Genomic DNA, 18359 nt, shown 5'->3' on the forward strand with positions numbered 1-18359 from the left:
GCGCAATAACCAAAAGGAAACGTTACGTAGCCCCATTTCTGAAGGGCCAGCAGCAAGCGGGGAGGCATCCGTGACATCGCGCCGAGAGAGGCAGCAAGGTACAAACGTACAGGACACTCGTATTTTATTTCTGAAGGATTTACTGCAGCTGGGGGACCTTTCCCAGGCGGAGCAAGGCTTCAGAGGGCTCGTCCGACCGGCGAGCATGTAGCTGATGGCCTCAGCTCCGGTGGGGGGTGGCTGGGCAGCCCGACAGCAGGACCGTGAGTAGGGGAGCTGGGGAGGCGGCGTGTGCCGGGCTCTGACAGCTTTCCCGGGGTGCCGTTGAGCTGGGAGGGAGGAAGTTGGGGATTTCACAGTTTGTGGGCTTGGCTTTAAGGTCTGCTGGAAGGATAACTGTTTGCAGTCAGTCCTGCCGTAAGCCGTGTTTATGTGTTCATTAATTCGCCCTTTCTTCCGCATGAGGAGGAAGCGTGTAAGAGAAAAGGTGGCGCGAGGTTGCTTTTTATGGGTAAAATGTCTTCTGTATAAAGCTATTTCTGTGGAGGTATAAAAACTAAATTTACAAAAAGCAAATCTCTCAGTTGCACAAGACCAGATAGCGAAATCTTCAGCAAAAGGTGAAGGACACTACCTGTCTTGCCCGTGAAATATTTCTGCCTACTTAATGAATTGTTTCACTTCTGTTTCTTTCTAGTTGAGGTTAGTTGGTGAGCGGAAACTCCCTGCGAGGAGCAGAAACACTGGCAAGTCAAAGTGAAAGCAAGGCGCAGACGGACATTTTAGAAAGCTGATGGGGTTAGGGCAGACTGGGAGCCCTGGGTCTCCGCAGGGGAGCCGGCAGGGGTTAGATCCATTTGTGTGTGGGGAGAGAGGGAACAGGGATGAGGAGAGCAATGCAGAAAAGCTGCCTGGAAACATCATCCCACCCCACACCCCAGCTTTCCTCCCCATTTCCCTCCCTCCCCCTCAAATCCCACACTTCAAATCCACAAACTTCAAATCCTTCTGCTGTGGCAGCAGTAGCAGCACGTTGCTGTGCAGAGGGGGGAAAAGGGACAGCTGCATCCAAACACCAATCTTCTGGGAGGGCTGGATCTCATGAATCTCCGTCAACGGGATTTGAGAGAAAATGAATTGGGAGCGTTTTTCTGAGAACAGGCCTGGCTGGTGTTACTGCGTACAAAGAGCAACCCTGGTCTGAAGACAGCACTGGAACAAGCAAAGGCTGTGAAGGAGACTTGGGTCCTTCCTTGCTCTTCATTCTGGCAGTCCAGGGGCTGCCAAGCCTTTGTTTGTGGACCTTTGTACTGTAACCAGCTCTATAAGGGAGCCCCTCCTATACTGATTTCCTCTGATTAGCTTGCTCTGAATGCCCGTGATCCCTGCCAAAGCATGAAGGGCGTCAGAACTGGATAAATGATCATTTCCGGTTTCTCCTTGAATCGTGCGTTCAAATCCATTGAGCAGCTCTGAGTAGCTCGGCCACAGAGCCTTGCAAACTCCACGGCAGGCAGGTGGGCAGCTCCTGGCTGTGTGTATCTGCTGCACAACAGGGTAATGTTGCAGGAGCAGCGAAGTGATGAGATACATAGAAAAATATTGTCTGGGTCCAAAACTGTGACAAGCAAAGGAGGATGAAGCACAGCAGCAGGCAAAGGAAAATCCTCTGAATTTGAATTACTGGTGGCTACCTGTTTCAGCTTGTTCTCTTTGTAGGTGCTGTGTCTCCGGGGTAGAGCACAGAGCAGAGACTTTGCTGGTAAGTGGTTTGTGTTTTTTCCCCTCCAAGGAATTTTACCTCGTCTGGCTGCCAGACACCCACCCAGCCGCTCTCTCACTCCCTCTCTTCAACAGGAAAGGGGCAGAAAGTACAATGGAAAAGTTCACGGGTTGAGGTAAAGACAGGTAGATCACTTACCAGTTACTGTCATGGGCAAAACAGACTTGACTTGGGAAAAGTTAATTTATTGCCAATTAAAATAGGTTTGGATGGTGAGAAACAAACACAAAAATTAGAACACCTTCCCGCTTCTTCCCAGGCTCAGCTTCACTCCTTTATTACTGACTCTTCTGCCTCCCCCCAACCCCCAAGTGATGCAGAGGGGAAGGGGAATCGGCGTTAACCTCAGTCCACAGGAGTTTCCCTCTGCCACTCCATCATCCTGAAAAATTTCCCATGGTCCAGCATGGCTCCTTCCTGCTGCAGTCCTTCAGGATAAGCTTGCTCTGGCATGGGCTCTCCATGGACTGAGGTTTCCTTCAGGGCATGTCCATGTCCTGCATCACAGGGCAGCATGGATGTATGCTTCACCATGGTCCCACACAGGTTGCAGGAGGACAATCTGCTTCACCATGGTCTTCTCTATGATCCACTGGGGAATCTCTGCTGGGGTGCCTGGAGCACCTCCACCCCTGGCTTCTTCACTGACCTGGGTGTCTGCAGAGCTGTTTCTCTCGTGTTTTTTCTCACTTCTCACTGCTGTGCAGCTTTCTGAGGTGCCACCAGCTTGGCTGATGGGCTCAGCCGTGTCCTGCAGCGGATCTGTTGAGGTGGCCGTGTCCAGCATGGGACACCCCCTGGTCTTCTTTCACAGAGGCCACCCCTGCAGCCCCCAGCTGCCAGCACCCAGGCACCTGTGCCCAGTACAGAAGCTATGAGCGGTAGCTTTGTTCTCCTGATTTTCCTTTTTTCCTGTTGCTGACGGGAGCTGCTCTGGAGCTGGCCCAGCCTGCAGCAGAGCTTGGTGCACAGGGTGTTTTCCGGAGGCAGGGAAACACCAGGGCAGTGGAGAGACCTGCCAGGAGCTGGCAGCTCTGGCAGGAGATGCTGAGAGGGCCTGGGCCTTGCTAGAGCAACCATGACCACCCCCAGGCCCATGAAGACCAGCCTGGGGAGTGTGAGCGACCAGAGCCTGGCATGGCAGTGTGCACAGGAAGGGCGCAGTCACCCTCGAAGGGGGAGTTCAGCTGGTGGTTGTCACCCTCTCAGAAGACGCACAGCTACAGTATCCACCCGGCAGAAAGCCATGGCTTCCGCATTCAGCAGAACAGATGTGGCAACCCAGACAGAGCTCTCACAAAAACAGGCGGGCTGCAGGGGAGGGCCAGAGCCTTTCGATGGTAAAGGGTGGCAGTAGTAAGAACAGCCATGTGAGGTGTCACCAGGTGGGTGATCTGCTCACCCTGGTGGCAGAGCTACGAGAGGGAGGAGAAAGGTTAAGGAGCGTCAGGGAGGCTGAGAAAGAGATAGGCTGGTGGAACCATGCTCTGCCCTCCTTGAGACAGAACCAGGAACAGCCACCATAAAAAAAAAACCAAGATCAAGGGGATCCTGTATCCTCCCACCACCAGGCTGAAGGCAGTAGCTTAAAGGAGAGGAGCAAATGGAGGCAACTCCACGCTTGGAGTGGCAGGCAAACCCCCTCCTTGACCACCCTGCCTTCCGAGGTGCCTCTGTACAAGAGGTATGAGGCTCTCGATGTGGAAGGCCAGTCAATAAATGACGTGGATGATGGTCCATCTACACCAGAGGTGCTGTCAAGATCAGAAAGGTCTACCCCCTGTACAGTAGGCGACTCGCTTCTGAGGGGAACAGAGGGTCCAATATGCTGGACAGAGCCTCTTAGGGAAGTCTGCTGCCTCCCTGGGGCCTGGGTTAAGGACATCATTAGGAAACTTCATAGCCTGGTATGCCCCTTGGACTATTACCCATTACTGCTTTTCCACGTGGATGGCGATGAAGTCACAACACATAGTCCAAGGGCAATCAAGAGAGACTTCAGGGCCTTGGGACTGTTGGTGAGGGAATCTGGAGCACAGGTTATTTCTTCTTCTCTCCTTCCAGGAGAGACACTGGAAGACACAGACTGGCCCGGTCTATTAATACATGGATTTGTGGCTGGTGTCACCGACACAATTCTGTTTTTTTCAATAGTGGGATGGCCTGCATGGCACCAGGCTTGCTGGTGTCAGATGGGATTCACCTTTCTCAAAGGAGGAAGAGGGTCTTTGCTTACAAGCTAGTGGGGCTCATTGACAGAGGTTTAATCTAGTCTTGAAGGGGGAGGGGAACAGGCTTGCTGTGGGACAAGCTGTGGGATGACATGCCAAGGTTAGAGGGACAGGGTGATAGCGAGGGCCCTCAGCCTATTGCGCTGAGGCATGCTGGCTACACTGAAGCAGATTTAAAGTCTTACAGAGATGAGCCATGGCCTCCTGAAGTAATAGGAGCCAACAGGGAAACACCAGTGAAATACCTCAATGGAATTAAGGGGAGTTCCTCTAAGAAGGTGATATGGCCAACAGCCCAGCTGAAGTGCCTCTACACCAATGCACACAGCATGGGAAACAAGCAGGAAGGGTTGGAAGCAATTGTGCAGCAGAAAAACAATGATATAGTTGCCATTGCTGAAAGTTGGTGGGACAAATCCCATGACTGGAGTGTGGCTCTTCAGCTACAGGCTGTTCAGAAAGGATAGGTAAGGAAGGAGAGGTGGTGGGGTAGCCCTGTATGTTAGGGCGTGTTTTGATTGTCTAGAGCTTAATGACGGTGATGATAGGGTTGAGTGTTTATGGGTAAGAATTGGGGGGAGGCCAACAAGGCAGATATCATGGTGGGAGTCTGTTATAGCCCACCCAACCAGGCTGAAGAGGCAGATGAAATATTCTATAATCAGCTGGGAGAAGTCTCACAATCGCTAGCCCTTGTTCCTATGGGGGACTTCAACTTACCGGATGTCTGCTGAAAATACAACACAGCAGAGAGGAAACAGTCTAGGAGGTTCCTGAAGCGTGTGGAAGATAACTTCCTGACACAGCTGGTGAGTGAGCCAACTAGTGTACCTTGCTGGACCTGTTGTTTGTGAACAGAGAAGGACTTGTGGGTGATGTGGTGGTTGAAGGCTGTCTTGGGCATAGTGATCACAAAATGATAGAATTTTTGATTCTTGGAGAAGTAAAGACTGGGGATCAGCAGAAACTGCTACCTTGAACTTCCAGAGACTTTGGGGTGTTTAGGAGACTGGTTGACACAGTCCCTTGGGAGGCAGTCCTGAAGGGCAAAGGAGTCCAGGAAGGTTGGACATTCTTCAAGAAAGAAATCCTAAAGGCGCAGGAGTGGGCTGTCCCCACGTGCGAAAAAAAAAGAGACAGTGGGGGAAGAAGACCAGCCTGGCTAAACAGAGAGCTTTGGCTAGAACTCAGGGGAAAAAAGACAATTTATGGTCTTTGGAAGAAGGGTCAGCCAACTGAAGAGGACTACAAGGATGTTATGAGGTTATGCAGCAAAAAAATTAGAAGGGCTCAAGCCCAACTACAACTTAATCTGACTACTGCCGTAACAGACAATAAAAAATGTTTCTATAAATACATTTAGAACAAGAGGAGGGCTAAGGAGAATCTCCATCCTCTATTGTAGGTGAGGGTGGTGGTGCAAGCTCCACCTCCCCCGCCTCCTTTAGGCCACTCAGTGCTTGGCAAGATTTGAACCCCCCACACACAGCTCGGCCATGTGATAATACCATGGGACAGAACGTTAACCTGAGATACATAATGGTCCAACATAAAAATAAAGAGAAAAAGGTGAAGGGTAACGGACCAGAACGCTATGGCAACCCCTTAGCACACCTGGCTCCTGTGAATCCTATCGCTTGGGAACAATAACAGTAATCCATCACTCCTGACAATGTATGGATTGTGGCCCAAATAGGGGGGTGATACCAGAACTTCATGGTCTAGAAAGTTCCGTGCTTGTGCAGCTGGTGGAAAGTACCAGAATATCCCATTGTCTGAGTTGGGCTGGAGTAGAAAAGTACCTGACGAAAGTCAATTATCTCAGACCCTGTAAGTAGCAATTCTAGCAAGACCCTTTGGGATTTTCTGGATCGCAGTGGGCTGTGACCAGCACCTCCCCTGAGTTGGGACACTGCTCAGGCAAACACCTTGAGGATTAAAAGGCCAGGGCGAGTCAACCCTCTGAAGTCTCAGTTATTGCCTGCTGAGGAATGCCGACGCATCGTGAGTATTTACTCCAAACTCAAGAAGAGGGGAATTTTAACTATAGGCTAGCCTCTCTTTCATCCACCTCTCCATACATGTGTGTCTAATATACACATTAGCCCTTATGAGTGTTGGTGTTCTTATACTTTCTTGGATCCAAATACTTTCTGTCCATTTGCCTGTGCACACCTAAGCAGTCAAAAGGGGCACCCGTCGCACTGGAGTCAACTGCCTAGAAGGGACCTTTGGTCCTCCCAGGCAAAGACTCGTGTGTGTGTGTCCGTGCGACCCCTCGAGTGGTGTGTGTTTGTATGTTTGTGCTCATATGCATATGTATTGGTTTAGGATACCTAATAGTAAGTTAGTGCAAATCTTGTCACTTTTGAATCTGTAATCAAGTTGCTGTTCAATTATTTTGTTAAATCATCTTGTAAATCCTTAAATCTGCTAGTGATTAAGTGCTGCTAAAATTCAACTTCTCGATCTACCTCAAATCGTTAATAAATTGTGAATTGCCACCGGATCATAACCCTGTCAAATATTTCCATCTCTGACAGAAACATAGTGACAAAGGATGACTTGAAGGCACTCTGCGGCTGATCGCACATGGCCTAGAAGCCATTTCTTACTCCCATTAGACAGGTGGCACCACTGGCCTTCATGCAACGAGCTGAGTTTATTGCATCAAGTTGTATTTTCTTACAACGTGTATTTTAGAAAGACATATTATAGAGAAAAACAGTGATCCAGGAGCAAGCCAGAGAGATCAGGGGTCATTTCTGTGATGCTTACTGTGCTCCGTAAATGTATAAACATCAGTTTCTCAGTTCTGGGCCAAACCTGCGCTTCCCAGCTGGAGGGGTCTCCTTTTCTGAGAAGTGATTAAACTTCTGACCACACCAGGAATATCACACAGTTTGACAGCTTTGGAAAAGACCCATACTTGAATTCGGATTTCTCTTCTGATTTTAGGGCCGAGCAAGCAGCCAGGTGACGGTCAGCTCTTCTGCGCCTGTGGTGTCTTCTAACTCATCCGTCTGCTCCTGAAATGGAGTATGCCTGGTATTGGCGCGATGATTCTGGGCGGTGGATTGAGTATGGGGAAGAGGTGAGATCCATCTGCTGTTGATGCCAAAAACTCTTGTTAAGCCACCTTTGGAGAGTTATTTAGGACAAGTTGGTCTGCAGCTGGCGTGTTTCACAAGTGCTGCTGGGTGCCCTTGCAGTGCTGCTCTGAAGTCCTGGTGGATTTGTCTTAATTAATTGTTCTTCAAAGCAGTACTTTACTCTGTGAAAGCTTTCAAAGGACTGGCTTTGAAAGGGGGTGCATTTTCCAGGGATGATGGACATCTTGCTGAAGCTGACCACACAGGCTGAAGGCTGCTTTGTTGCTGTTGTTACAAGCAGCTGTTCTCTGTGGCATACCCCTCCTACACCGAAGAACAAAATGCTTGAAGCCTTAGAGACTTATTTCAAAACGGCATCCCATGATAGGGGCTTGGGGGGAGGACATTGGTGTTTGCCCACAGTGTCATCTAAACCGAAGACTGGTTTCTAACAGGCTTCCTTGTTCTTTCTACAGCACCCGGATCACTGCTCTGCCACGGTAAAATCTGCAAATCTGGAGAATGAATTTCTAGCTGACCAGACAGGCGTTGTGTTATTCAGGGCTGGTTCTCAGATGTATGAATTACACTTTGGAGGTGAAGCCTTTTCCTGTTTTAAGTTCATTGCACAGTGTAGCTGGCTCTGAGGTAGCCTCCTTCATGCAGAGTTGTCACCATATGTCTGGGTTTCTTTGAATAGGTCTTTTTCCTCCTGTAAGTTTTCTCCAAGCAGAACTTGATCAGTATGTGCATTTCTCCACAGCTTTGAGATGCCCTACTCGAGCTTCTAGATTTGTGCATCTGTAGTCAAAAAAGCATCTCTGACATTATTGTGTATTCAGAATAAGAGCGGAGAGTAAATGTTTCATGGCATCCGGCTTATGCATTCAGGTTTATATAGTTAAAGAGGAGAAATGAAAAAGGAAAAAAAATAAGCACTGAAAAGTCAAACGGTGAAGAAGTGAGACCATGGTAGACATCTTGCAAGCTAGTTATGGGGAGAGAAAGCACACAGTGCACAAAGGAAAATTTAGGCTGTTTGCACAGAGAAAGAATGGCAAAATGAGAAATGCTTTTCTGTTTCTAATTTATTTACCCATCTTAAAATTCCTGTTAGCTTTCCAAACTTTAAATCTGTTTCCTGGCATGAATAGAGAGAGTGGTGTTTAAAGGAGGAAACAATAGATAATTAGCCATGTCACACAGCATGCACTCTGTGATATTGTTACAGGACCAAGAAGAGAAGACAGACTTTCCTCTTAGCACCATGTAACAATCCCGCACTGCCGGGAAAGCTGGATTTACAGCCTCCGTTGTATTGAAAACTCTTCCCTGCTGTAGGCCTGATATCAGATGTGGTTTTCTCTGGCCGACAGCCTGGATATGAATGCATGTGCAGGTGCAGTTGGTGGTTGCTTGCCTTTGGGCTTCGCGACCTATGCTAGCAGGTGATTGACCATGCCAATCTCCAAGCAGAAGCAGCAGGAGTGGGAATGGTTTTGAAATATGGAGTGGGGTGGGTGTGGTAGAGAGAGCACCATGATGTGGTACTCAGGGCTACCTCCTTTTTTCTTTTTTCTAAACACTTAAGAGTGTGTCCCTGGACAATAAATTGTCTAATTAAGGAGCCATTGTGTTTTTCTTTCAAGACATGGTCCAAACAAATTTGGTCTATAAAACTCAAAGGAAAGTTGCCCGACTGCCAAAATTTCTGTTTTCTCAAGGTGGACAAGACAGAAGGTAATATACATTCACTATTTATTAATGTCTCTAGATGACAGCACCTTTCTGCTAAGAAGTTCCTTCTACCTGTCTAGAATTCATTCTTTAGACTTCTTAAATTCATTTTCAGATACCTTTTGCTGACTGGTTTAATGGCAAATTTTGTGGTGAACAGTATTTGTAGATTATGAAATACTTCTGTGAAGTGTGCTGGAGGGATGTTAGGTGGCAGTCTCTGGCAGCTGTGAGAGACCCCCTAGAGTAGATTTGCTCTCTCTGTGAAAGGAAAGCCACAGAGGGCTGACACAACTGTGCCAGGAATTTATATTTCTTGATTTATGCCCCAACAATACTAAATAAACTGTGCACAGGGTAGGTGCAAGGGACTGCCAGTCCCAAGAACTGTGGAGCAGATAGATGCCATCCCCTGGAAAGTTGAGGATAAAATAAAGCACAGAAGAAAATCCCTCTAAATGAAGTGAACTGGATGCACTTATTTGGGATCCCCTATCTTATGGCTTTTTTAAAGGAAGTTCAGCTTGACAGAATTTGACCGTGTCTGCTGTAAAAGTTAGTTGTGCTACTGCCTTATTTTAAAAAGAGCCTTTTCTGGTTCAGAAACTCACCAAACGGACACTGCATTTGAAGCCAAGGGTTCAATTTAAGGGTTGATTCAACAAAGGGTGGGTTGGTTCAAAAAGAAAAACAAACTGTAGCTCCTGAATGGATGCTAATGCTCCTATTGCCTGGGTTAAAACATGCGTGCCAGGAGGGCATCAGTGCTGGAAGTTGTTAAGCGCTGACTGATGCAGTAGTGCCTCTGCAGGGCACAACTGTCCACCCACAGCCTCCTGACAGGCTTGGTCCTGGGGATAGGTAAGGGCAGGCCACCTGTCTGACCAGCGATTTAGAGATGAGTAGCCACATGGAGGGAGAAGGCTCACATTCTGGTTTCCTAGAGATTCAAGCAACATGCTTGGAGGGCTGGCTGAAAGCAGTTGTATCAACCACCCGGCTAGGGGCATGTTACTTCTCATTTGAAGCTCTCCTGCCAGTGCCTTGACCTGCCAGGAGGTGCATTAGTGCCACTAGGATGTGTGCGGAAATCTAAACTGGAGAAAAGGGATAATGGCTATGTGGAAAGTAAAACAAAAATAAAAACCCAGGGATAGCCGAAGGCTGTCATAGAGCCAGTGGCTGGATCCTCCAGAAAGGGGATTTGGTTAAGAGTATCATGGACTGACTTGCTCCTTTTTCTTTCCTGCAGCCAAAACATTACTCTATCACATTCTGTCTGTCCTCCACAATGGGACCGGTCCGCACTGCCTGATATCGGGTACAAGGTACGGCTTTCCAGCTCTCTGATGGGTAGGGCGAACTGTGTCCTGTACTGATTTTTCTGAGAACATGACCCAAGGCACTCGAGACGTTCCCAGCTTTTAAATGTGTCTTATAAAATAAACAACTATGAGGTGAAACAAGACTGACAGCTTCACATTTGGAATAGACCTTTGTCTCCTGGGAGGCTTTCTGAGAGCCCCTGCATATACCACACACAATAAGAAAGGCCCTTTTGGCCGTTACTGGCTGACCTGTCCTTTGCAGTCTCCCAGGGCACCTGATCCTCTGATGAACTGTATGAATTGCATCTTAAGGGGGTATTGTAGCACTTCCTCCATGGATTTGAGGCAAAATGTCATTCGCCATGGTAAAACTAGGGCTTAGCCCTGTAGGGAAAGAGCTAGAAGGAGCTAGGGTGTCAAATTAAGGTGAAACTGATACTCACTTTTGTCGAGCTTGAATACCGCTGTGCATTTCATCTTTAGGTTACTCTGAAGTAAAGATAATCTAGATGCGGAGTTGTGTTTACCGAAGGAAGCTCATGTGGGATTGCATCCACTTCCCTCAGTCGGTACCTGTGCTTCCATGTGGGGAGTGAGGGTGAAGGTAGTGAGAGGATGGTTAACTGGAAAGACAGGAGAAGCTTGTGATTTTAATGGCAGGGCTTTTCCTCTGATGTGAGGAGGTCGATGAGTCCTTTGAAAGGACTGGGAGTTGTTACTGTCAGTAACACCATATTTTTGGTGTTTTTAAAATTTTCAGTTGGTAGAGCTCAGCTACACTTCCAGTGAATATGGAAACATTAAGAGGCTGTTTGAGAAGACGATGAAAGATTACTACATCCATCAGCTGCAGAGGATCCAGAACCCCGCACTTTGGCAAGTTTTTCAGTGGTTTGTATCTATTTTATTTCATTATCCTTATGGTAGCAGAAGACTGGTATTTCCTGATCTATTGTCCTCCACAGCCTGCATTAGGAGTTGCCAAATCCAGAGGTGAGACCTCCCGCAGAGGTGTGGCCGGGTCCAGCTGGTAGCAGGGTTCAGCACATGTTCCCAGTAGGCACGCACGCACAAACCCCCTCATACACACAAAATGTATGAATACGCACACAGCTGGACACAAAACCCAACACAGACAGCACAGGACTCATGCAACCGTAAACAGCACCAACAGTCTCATCCTCTTCCCTTCCTCTGGTTGATTGGGATGAAAGCCCATTACTGGAGCATGTGTACGTGTATGAGTCCCTCTAGGAGCCGATCTTGGACAATCAGCCTACTACCCATGTGCTGGCCCGTGGGTCCTCCTGTCTCCAGTTACATTCTGCATCAACACACACACACGCAAATGGATCTCTATAGACTTCATGGTGTCTTCAGTGGTTGACCTGGACCTCCTGGTCCCTCTGGTAAACAAACTCAGACCTTCTGGTCTCTCCAGCGTCTGGCCCAGACTTATGACTTCTCTGATACCTGACTCCCTGGCCAGCTACCTCCTCATTGGCTGTCCAGCTTGATATTGGCTAGTGATCACACACTGACACACACACCCTCGCTTGCTGCAGTTGGTGGTGCTGTGAACATGCAGCTCCTGTGACCCAAGGTCCCGCTCCAGTTGCTGCACCCAAACCCCCATACATGTGCATGCACACAGACTTGGAGAGTCCATCACCCAGGTAAGTGTTAGAAATGGAGTTTCATGAGAAGATAGGACAGCCTGCTCTGATCAGGCACAAGGCATGGCCAGACAAGCCTACTGACCAGCCAGTTGCCTGTTTATACACAACCAGCCTGTTTTACCACCTTATTCATCTATTTTCCCATGTTTGTTCCTCCCCAGACCATCTTGATCCCTCACTTCTCCCACCTATAGTTCCTCTGTTAAGCATTCCATTATAAGTCCTGTGCAATCCCCAAATGCTCTTCCCTGCTGTCCCATAACGAGTCCCATACTCTCGTAGGCGGTACCTCACTTCTGTCCATGAGCTTCTCCAGAGCCTTTCCATTGCTCATGGTGCTGGGTGTCCCCTGGTGCCTGGGGATGAGGCTCCCCTGGGGCAGCCGTGGGAGGGGCCGGGTCTGTGGCTCCTCTCTCTGTGGTCAGGTTATTGGGGTTGTCTCCATGCTCTTTTTGTCACATAACCTACCGGGTTGAACGTAGGGTTCTTTCCAGTGTTATTCAAAAAGAAAGTTCTTTACCATGACTGAGCTATGGTACCTCAAATTCATTCTTTTTGTTTCTTAGTCTCTTCCACATGGGATTTTTAAAAAATTGGTAATTCTTACGTGATAAAGATAGGGATAGAGATTATACAGTCTTCACTGTGGCTTTATACAGCTCAGTTTTATAACCATATTTATGCATCCAGGATTTATATAACCTGGGAACTGACCAATTCCCAGTCAAGAGATGTTTGTCTCTTTACTCTCTCATGTGGTATGAAGTTGTGGGTGACGCAGTCCATAGCGATGCTGAGAACTTTTTGTTTTGCTGGAAGGAGCTAGCCTGTGCAGCAGGGTATCAACAGAAGTGCAAAGCAGGCAGTAGCCCCACTGAGAGTGGTTTGTGTCACTGTTTCTCCATGACCCAAAAGTAGGAGGAGTTGAGTTGGGAAATTGTCCTTGTTTGAACCAGGGTAACATGTAATTCTTTTTTTTATTTTTATTTTTTTTTGTCCTTAGGCAAAAGGAGCAGATGAGGAAGCTCAATAAATCAAAACCAGTGGATGAGCGGCTCCTGTTCCATGGGACAAGTCCGTCCCACGTGCCTGCCATCTGTGAGCAGAACTTTGACTGGAGGATCTGTGGGACTCATGGGACAAAGTATGGAAAAGGTACAAGTGCAGACGTGTGGGTCTGCAGACCTTGGCCAGGCTGGTGGGTAGGTGTAAGGTGACTGACTGTCCCTGACCCCAGGTACACTGCTCTCACCTCTGTGCGTCTGCATCGCTGCAGGCAGCATCAGCAGAAATCCCCTTTCAGGAGGGACTAAAACCACCCCTCTTTGCCTGAGGTACCTACTGTTCAGCAAAGCTCTTGGATAGTTGGGACTGGGACGTTGATGGTGGAATGTGGCTAGAGTCTGTTGATTTAAAATAAGCTGATGTGGAAACACTTGTGAGGATGCGTGCAGAGCTACCCGGGCCTGTTGAATCACAATCACTGGCTGCTAAAGCACTGATAGCAGATGTTTGTTCCTTGGTTGATGTATTGTCTTACCTGTGTTTTTTTCTGGTCCCTAGGAAGCTACTTTGCCAGAGACGCCAGTTATTCTCACGCATACTGTTCCTCTCGCAGTGGTCGCTACACCATGTTTGTAGCTCACGTTCTTGTTGGAGACTTTGTTCAGGGAAACCCTGAATACGTTCGCCCTCCACCCAGATGCAGCAATTCAAACAGACTTTACGACAGCTGTGTGGATGACCTGACAGACCCTTCTATATTTGTCATCTTTGAGAAGCACCAGATTTACCCTGCCTATATCTTGGAGTACAGCAGCGGGGCCCAATGTATGATCCTGTAACGAATGGTGGAATCTCCTTTGAATTTACACTGAATAAATTACACTTTAGTACATTTTTTTTAATGTTTTTTCAATTTTAGTAGTAGCTTTAGAACATTTTGTAATGCAGCAAACGAATATCAATCCCCTGAAGGATTTTGGGGCAAAGATTTTGCTAGGGGCTATTCTTTTGCCAGCAGAAAGTGCTAAACTTTAACACCCACTTTTTCTCTAGCCTGGGATGGGGATGTTCTTGCCTTGTGTACACTGATTCAGTGACACCTGCTGCTGCTGAAAGTGGCACCGCTGGGTGTCTGCTGAGTGTCCAGTTAACTTGATCCACTGATATAGTCACTTCGGGATGATTCCTGGCTGTGGTGGTGCTGATGTGCCAAAGGGAGACTGGGTGGGGAATGCAGAAGGAGAAAAAGTGGAAGTACCTACCTCATGGTGCACAGGACAGGTATCATGGCCTGTCCTTCCAGGAAACAGCAGGAAGCTCCTGCATCCCGGAGGCTTTGTAATTAATGCTGGCAATGAACTTTGTTTTGTTTTCTGGTTGCATTGCTGACAGCTCTTCTCACCCTGTTCTTCTATGTCAAGTCTGCCCGTCCCCATGACACCCTGTCCTTGCTCTGTCCCCACTGGGTTTAGGTCAAGAGAAGCAGGGATATCACAGCTGCTGAAGTTAGGTCTCCACCACACCATGACGCTAACAGCGAGGAAGTCCATGGTGAGCTGAATAATGGTGCATGGCAGTGTCCCACTGGGGCTGCAGAACCAGTGCTTGCAGCAGTGAGGCAAAGGGGCTTTGTGAGGGGTGTCTGCTCACACAGCCACCCCCCTTCCCACCCTGCAGACTGAAGCTGGTGGTGGCTATTTTGAATTGTCGTGCTGCTGTCTGGCACTTCTCCAGGCGATGGAGAAGTGTGCCACGGGTGTGTGCTCTGACTAGGGTGGATGGGGGAAAGCTTGGATGATGGCTATAGTACTCGAATCTTTGTGGGTGGTGGGATAACATTCAGGATGATTAGTAGCATGGAAACAGAAATAATGGTTTATTTTAAAACAGTCTTGCTGTATATGCTGTTGTAATTCAGCAAAAGAGTCACAAGTGGTTCAGCTGTGCCTACCATGAGTGGGAGGAACCAAGAGTAGGGATGTGTGTAGGATCTCATCAGCTTCCCTAAAGCCTGCTATCTTCAGGCACAATCAGTGCCCTTAGAAAATGTCAGAAAGGCAGCTGACTGCAATGAGTCCCTGAGCAGCCATATTTAGAGCACTTCCATGTCCCACCTCTTTTGCAGGAGCCCAAGAGTTGTTCTTTTGCAAATTAGTGACCTAATCATGTCAGCCACAGGGGAGCTTTCTGCATAGTCAGGAAGGAAAAGTGGAAGTCACTTAAATCGACTTTTTCCTGAATATATGACATTTTTTAGTTAAAAAAAAAAAGTAAACGGCAGCAAGTTATCTGCCACACCTAAGGAAAGTGGTGTACCACAGTTGATTACTTTCGTGTCCTATCAATATGACTGCATTGTGCGGGGATTTTGGAGAGGTGTTTGCTTAGGATTTGTCAGTTGTTGCAGATCTGCATCCTGTGCTTTGCATAAACATGAATCTGAGCATTATTTGTACAAACCATAACAGAAAGTCTGTTTTAAGCTGTTAATTTTATAAATAGGTGGGATTATACAGAGATCTTTCTCGCTATACAGGCTTGCTGCCTGGCTGTGGCACCCAGTGGGTGCTCTGCGTGGGCAGTCTTCACCCTGCAGTCACCCTCCCCTTCCTGCCTCCAAGCCGTGGCCTCAGGAGGATTGAAAGGACTGAATAACAGACATTTCCAGCCGTCACCCTGCCTTGGTCCTTGCAACATTGCATAAATTTTCTCCATGGCTTCATGGGGGGTTGCATGCATGGCCTTTGGGCAGGACAGAGGTTGGGAGCTGGAGGGTTTGGGAAGAGTTTTGCTATTAGAGAAAATGCTCTGTGAAATGATGCCCGTGTACAAACCATCTTCCCCTGTTCTTCTCCGCCATGACAGAAGAAAGCATTCATTGTGTGGGAGAAAGCTGTTTCCAGCAAGGTGGGCTTCAGGGCGTGATTGCCAACCTCCTCGAGGGCAGGAGAAGATAAGGGAGAACACGCTGAGGGGCAGGCCAGTCACTGAAAAAGGGGTTTTGTTGGTCTGAAAAAGAGGAAACCAGGCAGAGAGGAGAGGTTCAAACATGCAGAGTTTGGAAGAAAAGGAGATTTTTCCAATAAGTAAAAATTATTTCTGGCTGCAGAGAGTGCCTCCAACAATCAGGTGCCGGGTATTATATTGAGAAGGTCAGGCAGGGGGCTGGTGTGCGCAGCTGCAGCCGTGTGCCATGATGGGGGACTGCTGAGGTGTAGCTGCTGTTGGCTTTGTAGGTGTTGGAGCACCAGATCTGAAGCGGAAGCACTCCTTGAGGAGCCCGCACTATTTCAGGGTCACCCTCTGAACTCTCAGTTTGTGTCGCTGCCAAAAGCAGCAGTTCCACCTCCAGGTGTGTGTTGCTGCTGTGTTCCCTATGCCAGTACCAGTGACTGTACTGGGGTGGGGAGGATCAGGTGCAGAGCATTCATCTACTTGAAAAACTGACTAAGCCAAAACCCCCACAAAACCCAAACCCAAAATATGGAGTTCAGCAAGAACAGTTCCCCGTTCTCCTTGTGTCAACACCAATAAAGAAGAGGGGGGCTTCAGGATAGATTTTGACTGACATAAGGTGATACCGAGCCTGTAGCCCAAGCAGGGCCTTGAATAGTAAAAGATTTGAGAATATTTTGGTCAGTGAGGCACTGAGAGCAGAAAACACTAGTAAAAGTGAAAAGCAACTTAATCTGTGAATACATCTTCACGGGAGTTTTGTTTGGTATTATAAATGTGCCAAAACTTCTTCCAGACCTGAGCCTCCTGCTACCTCTGGAGTACCTGTCTGCCTCCAAAGTGCGGAGCAGAAAGCATTCCTCAGCACCTTCTTAGAGGAGAAATGCTTGCAAACCATCAGCAACACATGATTGTTGGCAAGCACTAAGCGTGGATCTGATCTGTGGACTTTTCATTTATTTTTTTTCCCTTGGAGAAAAAAAAAAAAGTATTTGAAGAGCTCCCTACCCTGTTGAGAAAGGGTTGAATGACTTCTGTCTCAGATACGTGGGACTGACAGTTTCAGAGTTCCCGAGATGGTGGTGGAAAAGGTCTGACCTGAGGAAAGCTGTGAGTAGCCAAGCTGATTTCTGTGGCATTTGCTGCCTTCCCTGAGAGCCAGGCTGGTTCTGGCCAGGCAGGTGTCAGGGTGGGCTTGTCCTGTAGCCTCCATGGTTCACCAAGCTCCTTCTGCCCAAGGGTAGGGAGTAGGGCTACCCTCAACATGAGATGAAATCAACAGTTGGTATCTTGGATAATTACTTCTCCACCTTTCGTATATGGTCCCTCTTACGTGGGTGCTGTGGGAGCGCTTGATCTGCGCCCACATGGGGAGTTTTTTCAGGAGCATGGCAGCTGCAGGAGACCAGAGGGAGAGGGCCCTGCTGAGAGGCCAGCTGCCTCCACAAGAGTCCCCAGAAGCAAAGCTGTTAGCTCAAGTCATCTTTTCCATGTGATGCATTTCTAATTGATTTTCTTGTGGTGCTCTTAGGACTTCACTGTGTTCCTGATTTTAACGCTGTTGGTTACATATTCATGCACCTGTCCTAGAAGTGCTATTAAAAACCACCTCAGCAAGTTTTCAGGCTTTCTTTTAACTTACTGGTGCCAAATTTGACTTTTCAGCATTTTTAAGAATCCTTTTTAACAATTTTGACAGAATTTATTACAGGATGATTAAACTGTAGAAAGTTAATGCTTGACTGAACACACTGAATGGCATGTTATTTTCCAAAACATTTAAACTCCTAAAAATCAACCTGAGCCCCATAACCTGGCACTAACACTGTATGGGTGCCAGGTGAAGAAAACACAGATATTGTTCTTGGCATGACATGCTCGACAATCGCGCTATTTAACAAGACTGTTTCGGGATTGAGGGAATAACAATCACAAATCAATGTGTAGCTGTGGTCATGATGAGGGGCTGAGGGTTTGGGGGAGGGCAGGGGTCCTCAGCTAGGGGCTGCAGGAGACACATCTGTAGGAATCAGACTTCTACTGCTCAGGGAACAACTTTTTCTAATTGTTCCTGTTCTTTTCCAGTCCTGTTTCTTTTGATGAAGCCTATTGTCTGGCATGTTGAGTCCTAGACACTATTTCCCAAAACAACTCAAACCATCTTCCGAAGATTACTTATACATTTAGCTTACAAATAGGAGCAATAGGAAAGGCTGAGCTGGTTCTTATCCATCTGTTCTTAATAAGCTTAGATTTTCCTTCCAGATGCTTTACTGCAATGTCAGAGGACCCATTAATCGGTGCTCCATTGCTCAACCTGTAAATACTTGGGAAGTGGCTACACATGATATCCCCACCACTGAAGGAAGCTGTGCCTTTACCCATTCCCAAAGAGAAGCTTTATTTCACTGTGTGTTCTCGGAATCATTTTTCTTGGGCTCTATCTTCAGCTTTGGTCTCCTTAATTTATTTTTTATTTTTCAGAATGGTTTTCCCTTTACTAAGTCCAAAGGAGCTGTTAGAAGTTGCACTGGTCTCTGCTTTCTTTA

At 47.6% G+C, this 18359-nt stretch overlaps 1 protein-coding gene across 2 annotated transcripts; it reads left to right on the forward strand.

Moving 5' to 3' along the window:
* LOC134508529 (protein mono-ADP-ribosyltransferase PARP12-like) lies at positions 1–13745 on the forward strand. Of its 2 annotated transcripts, none has more exons than XM_063320284.1 (9): positions 1–98; positions 1720–1762; positions 6973–7108; positions 7583–7703; positions 8756–8846; positions 10096–10171; positions 10932–11062; positions 12854–13005; positions 13414–13745. In XM_063320284.1, the coding sequence occupies exons 3-9, from the start codon at positions 7049–7051 to the stop codon at positions 13692–13694; spliced, it is 912 nt and encodes a 303-aa protein (XP_063176354.1). In that variant the 5' UTR covers positions 1–98; positions 1720–1762; positions 6973–7048; the 3' UTR covers positions 13695–13745. The 2 variants fall into 2 exon arrangements, with proteins under 2 accessions (XP_063176354.1, XP_063176366.1); XM_063320296.1 differs by lacking the exon at positions 1–98 and adding an exon at positions 157–263.
* The last annotated feature ends 4614 nt before the right edge of the window (positions 13746–18359 follow it).

This window comes from Chroicocephalus ridibundus, chromosome 1 (assembly GCF_963924245.1).
Source record: "Chroicocephalus ridibundus chromosome 1, bChrRid1.1, whole genome shotgun sequence".
NCBI lineage: Eukaryota > Metazoa > Chordata > Aves > Charadriiformes > Laridae > Chroicocephalus > Chroicocephalus ridibundus.

What these genes read in the sequence shown, in the direction of transcription:
- LOC134508529 (XM_063320284.1), top strand. Translation starts at nt 7,049, where the DNA reads ATGGAGTATGCCTGGTATTGGCGCGATGATTCTGGGCGGTGGATTGAG. An exon ending in GTATGAATTACACTTTGGAG is followed by an intron (nt 7,704 to 8,755) that starts GTGAAGCCTTTT and finishes TTTTCTTTCAAG; the next exon opens with ACATGGTCCAAACAAATTTG. An exon ending in CAAGGTGGACAAGACAGAAG is followed by an intron (nt 8,847 to 10,095) that starts GTAATATACATT and finishes TCTTTCCTGCAG; the next exon opens with CCAAAACATTACTCTATCAC.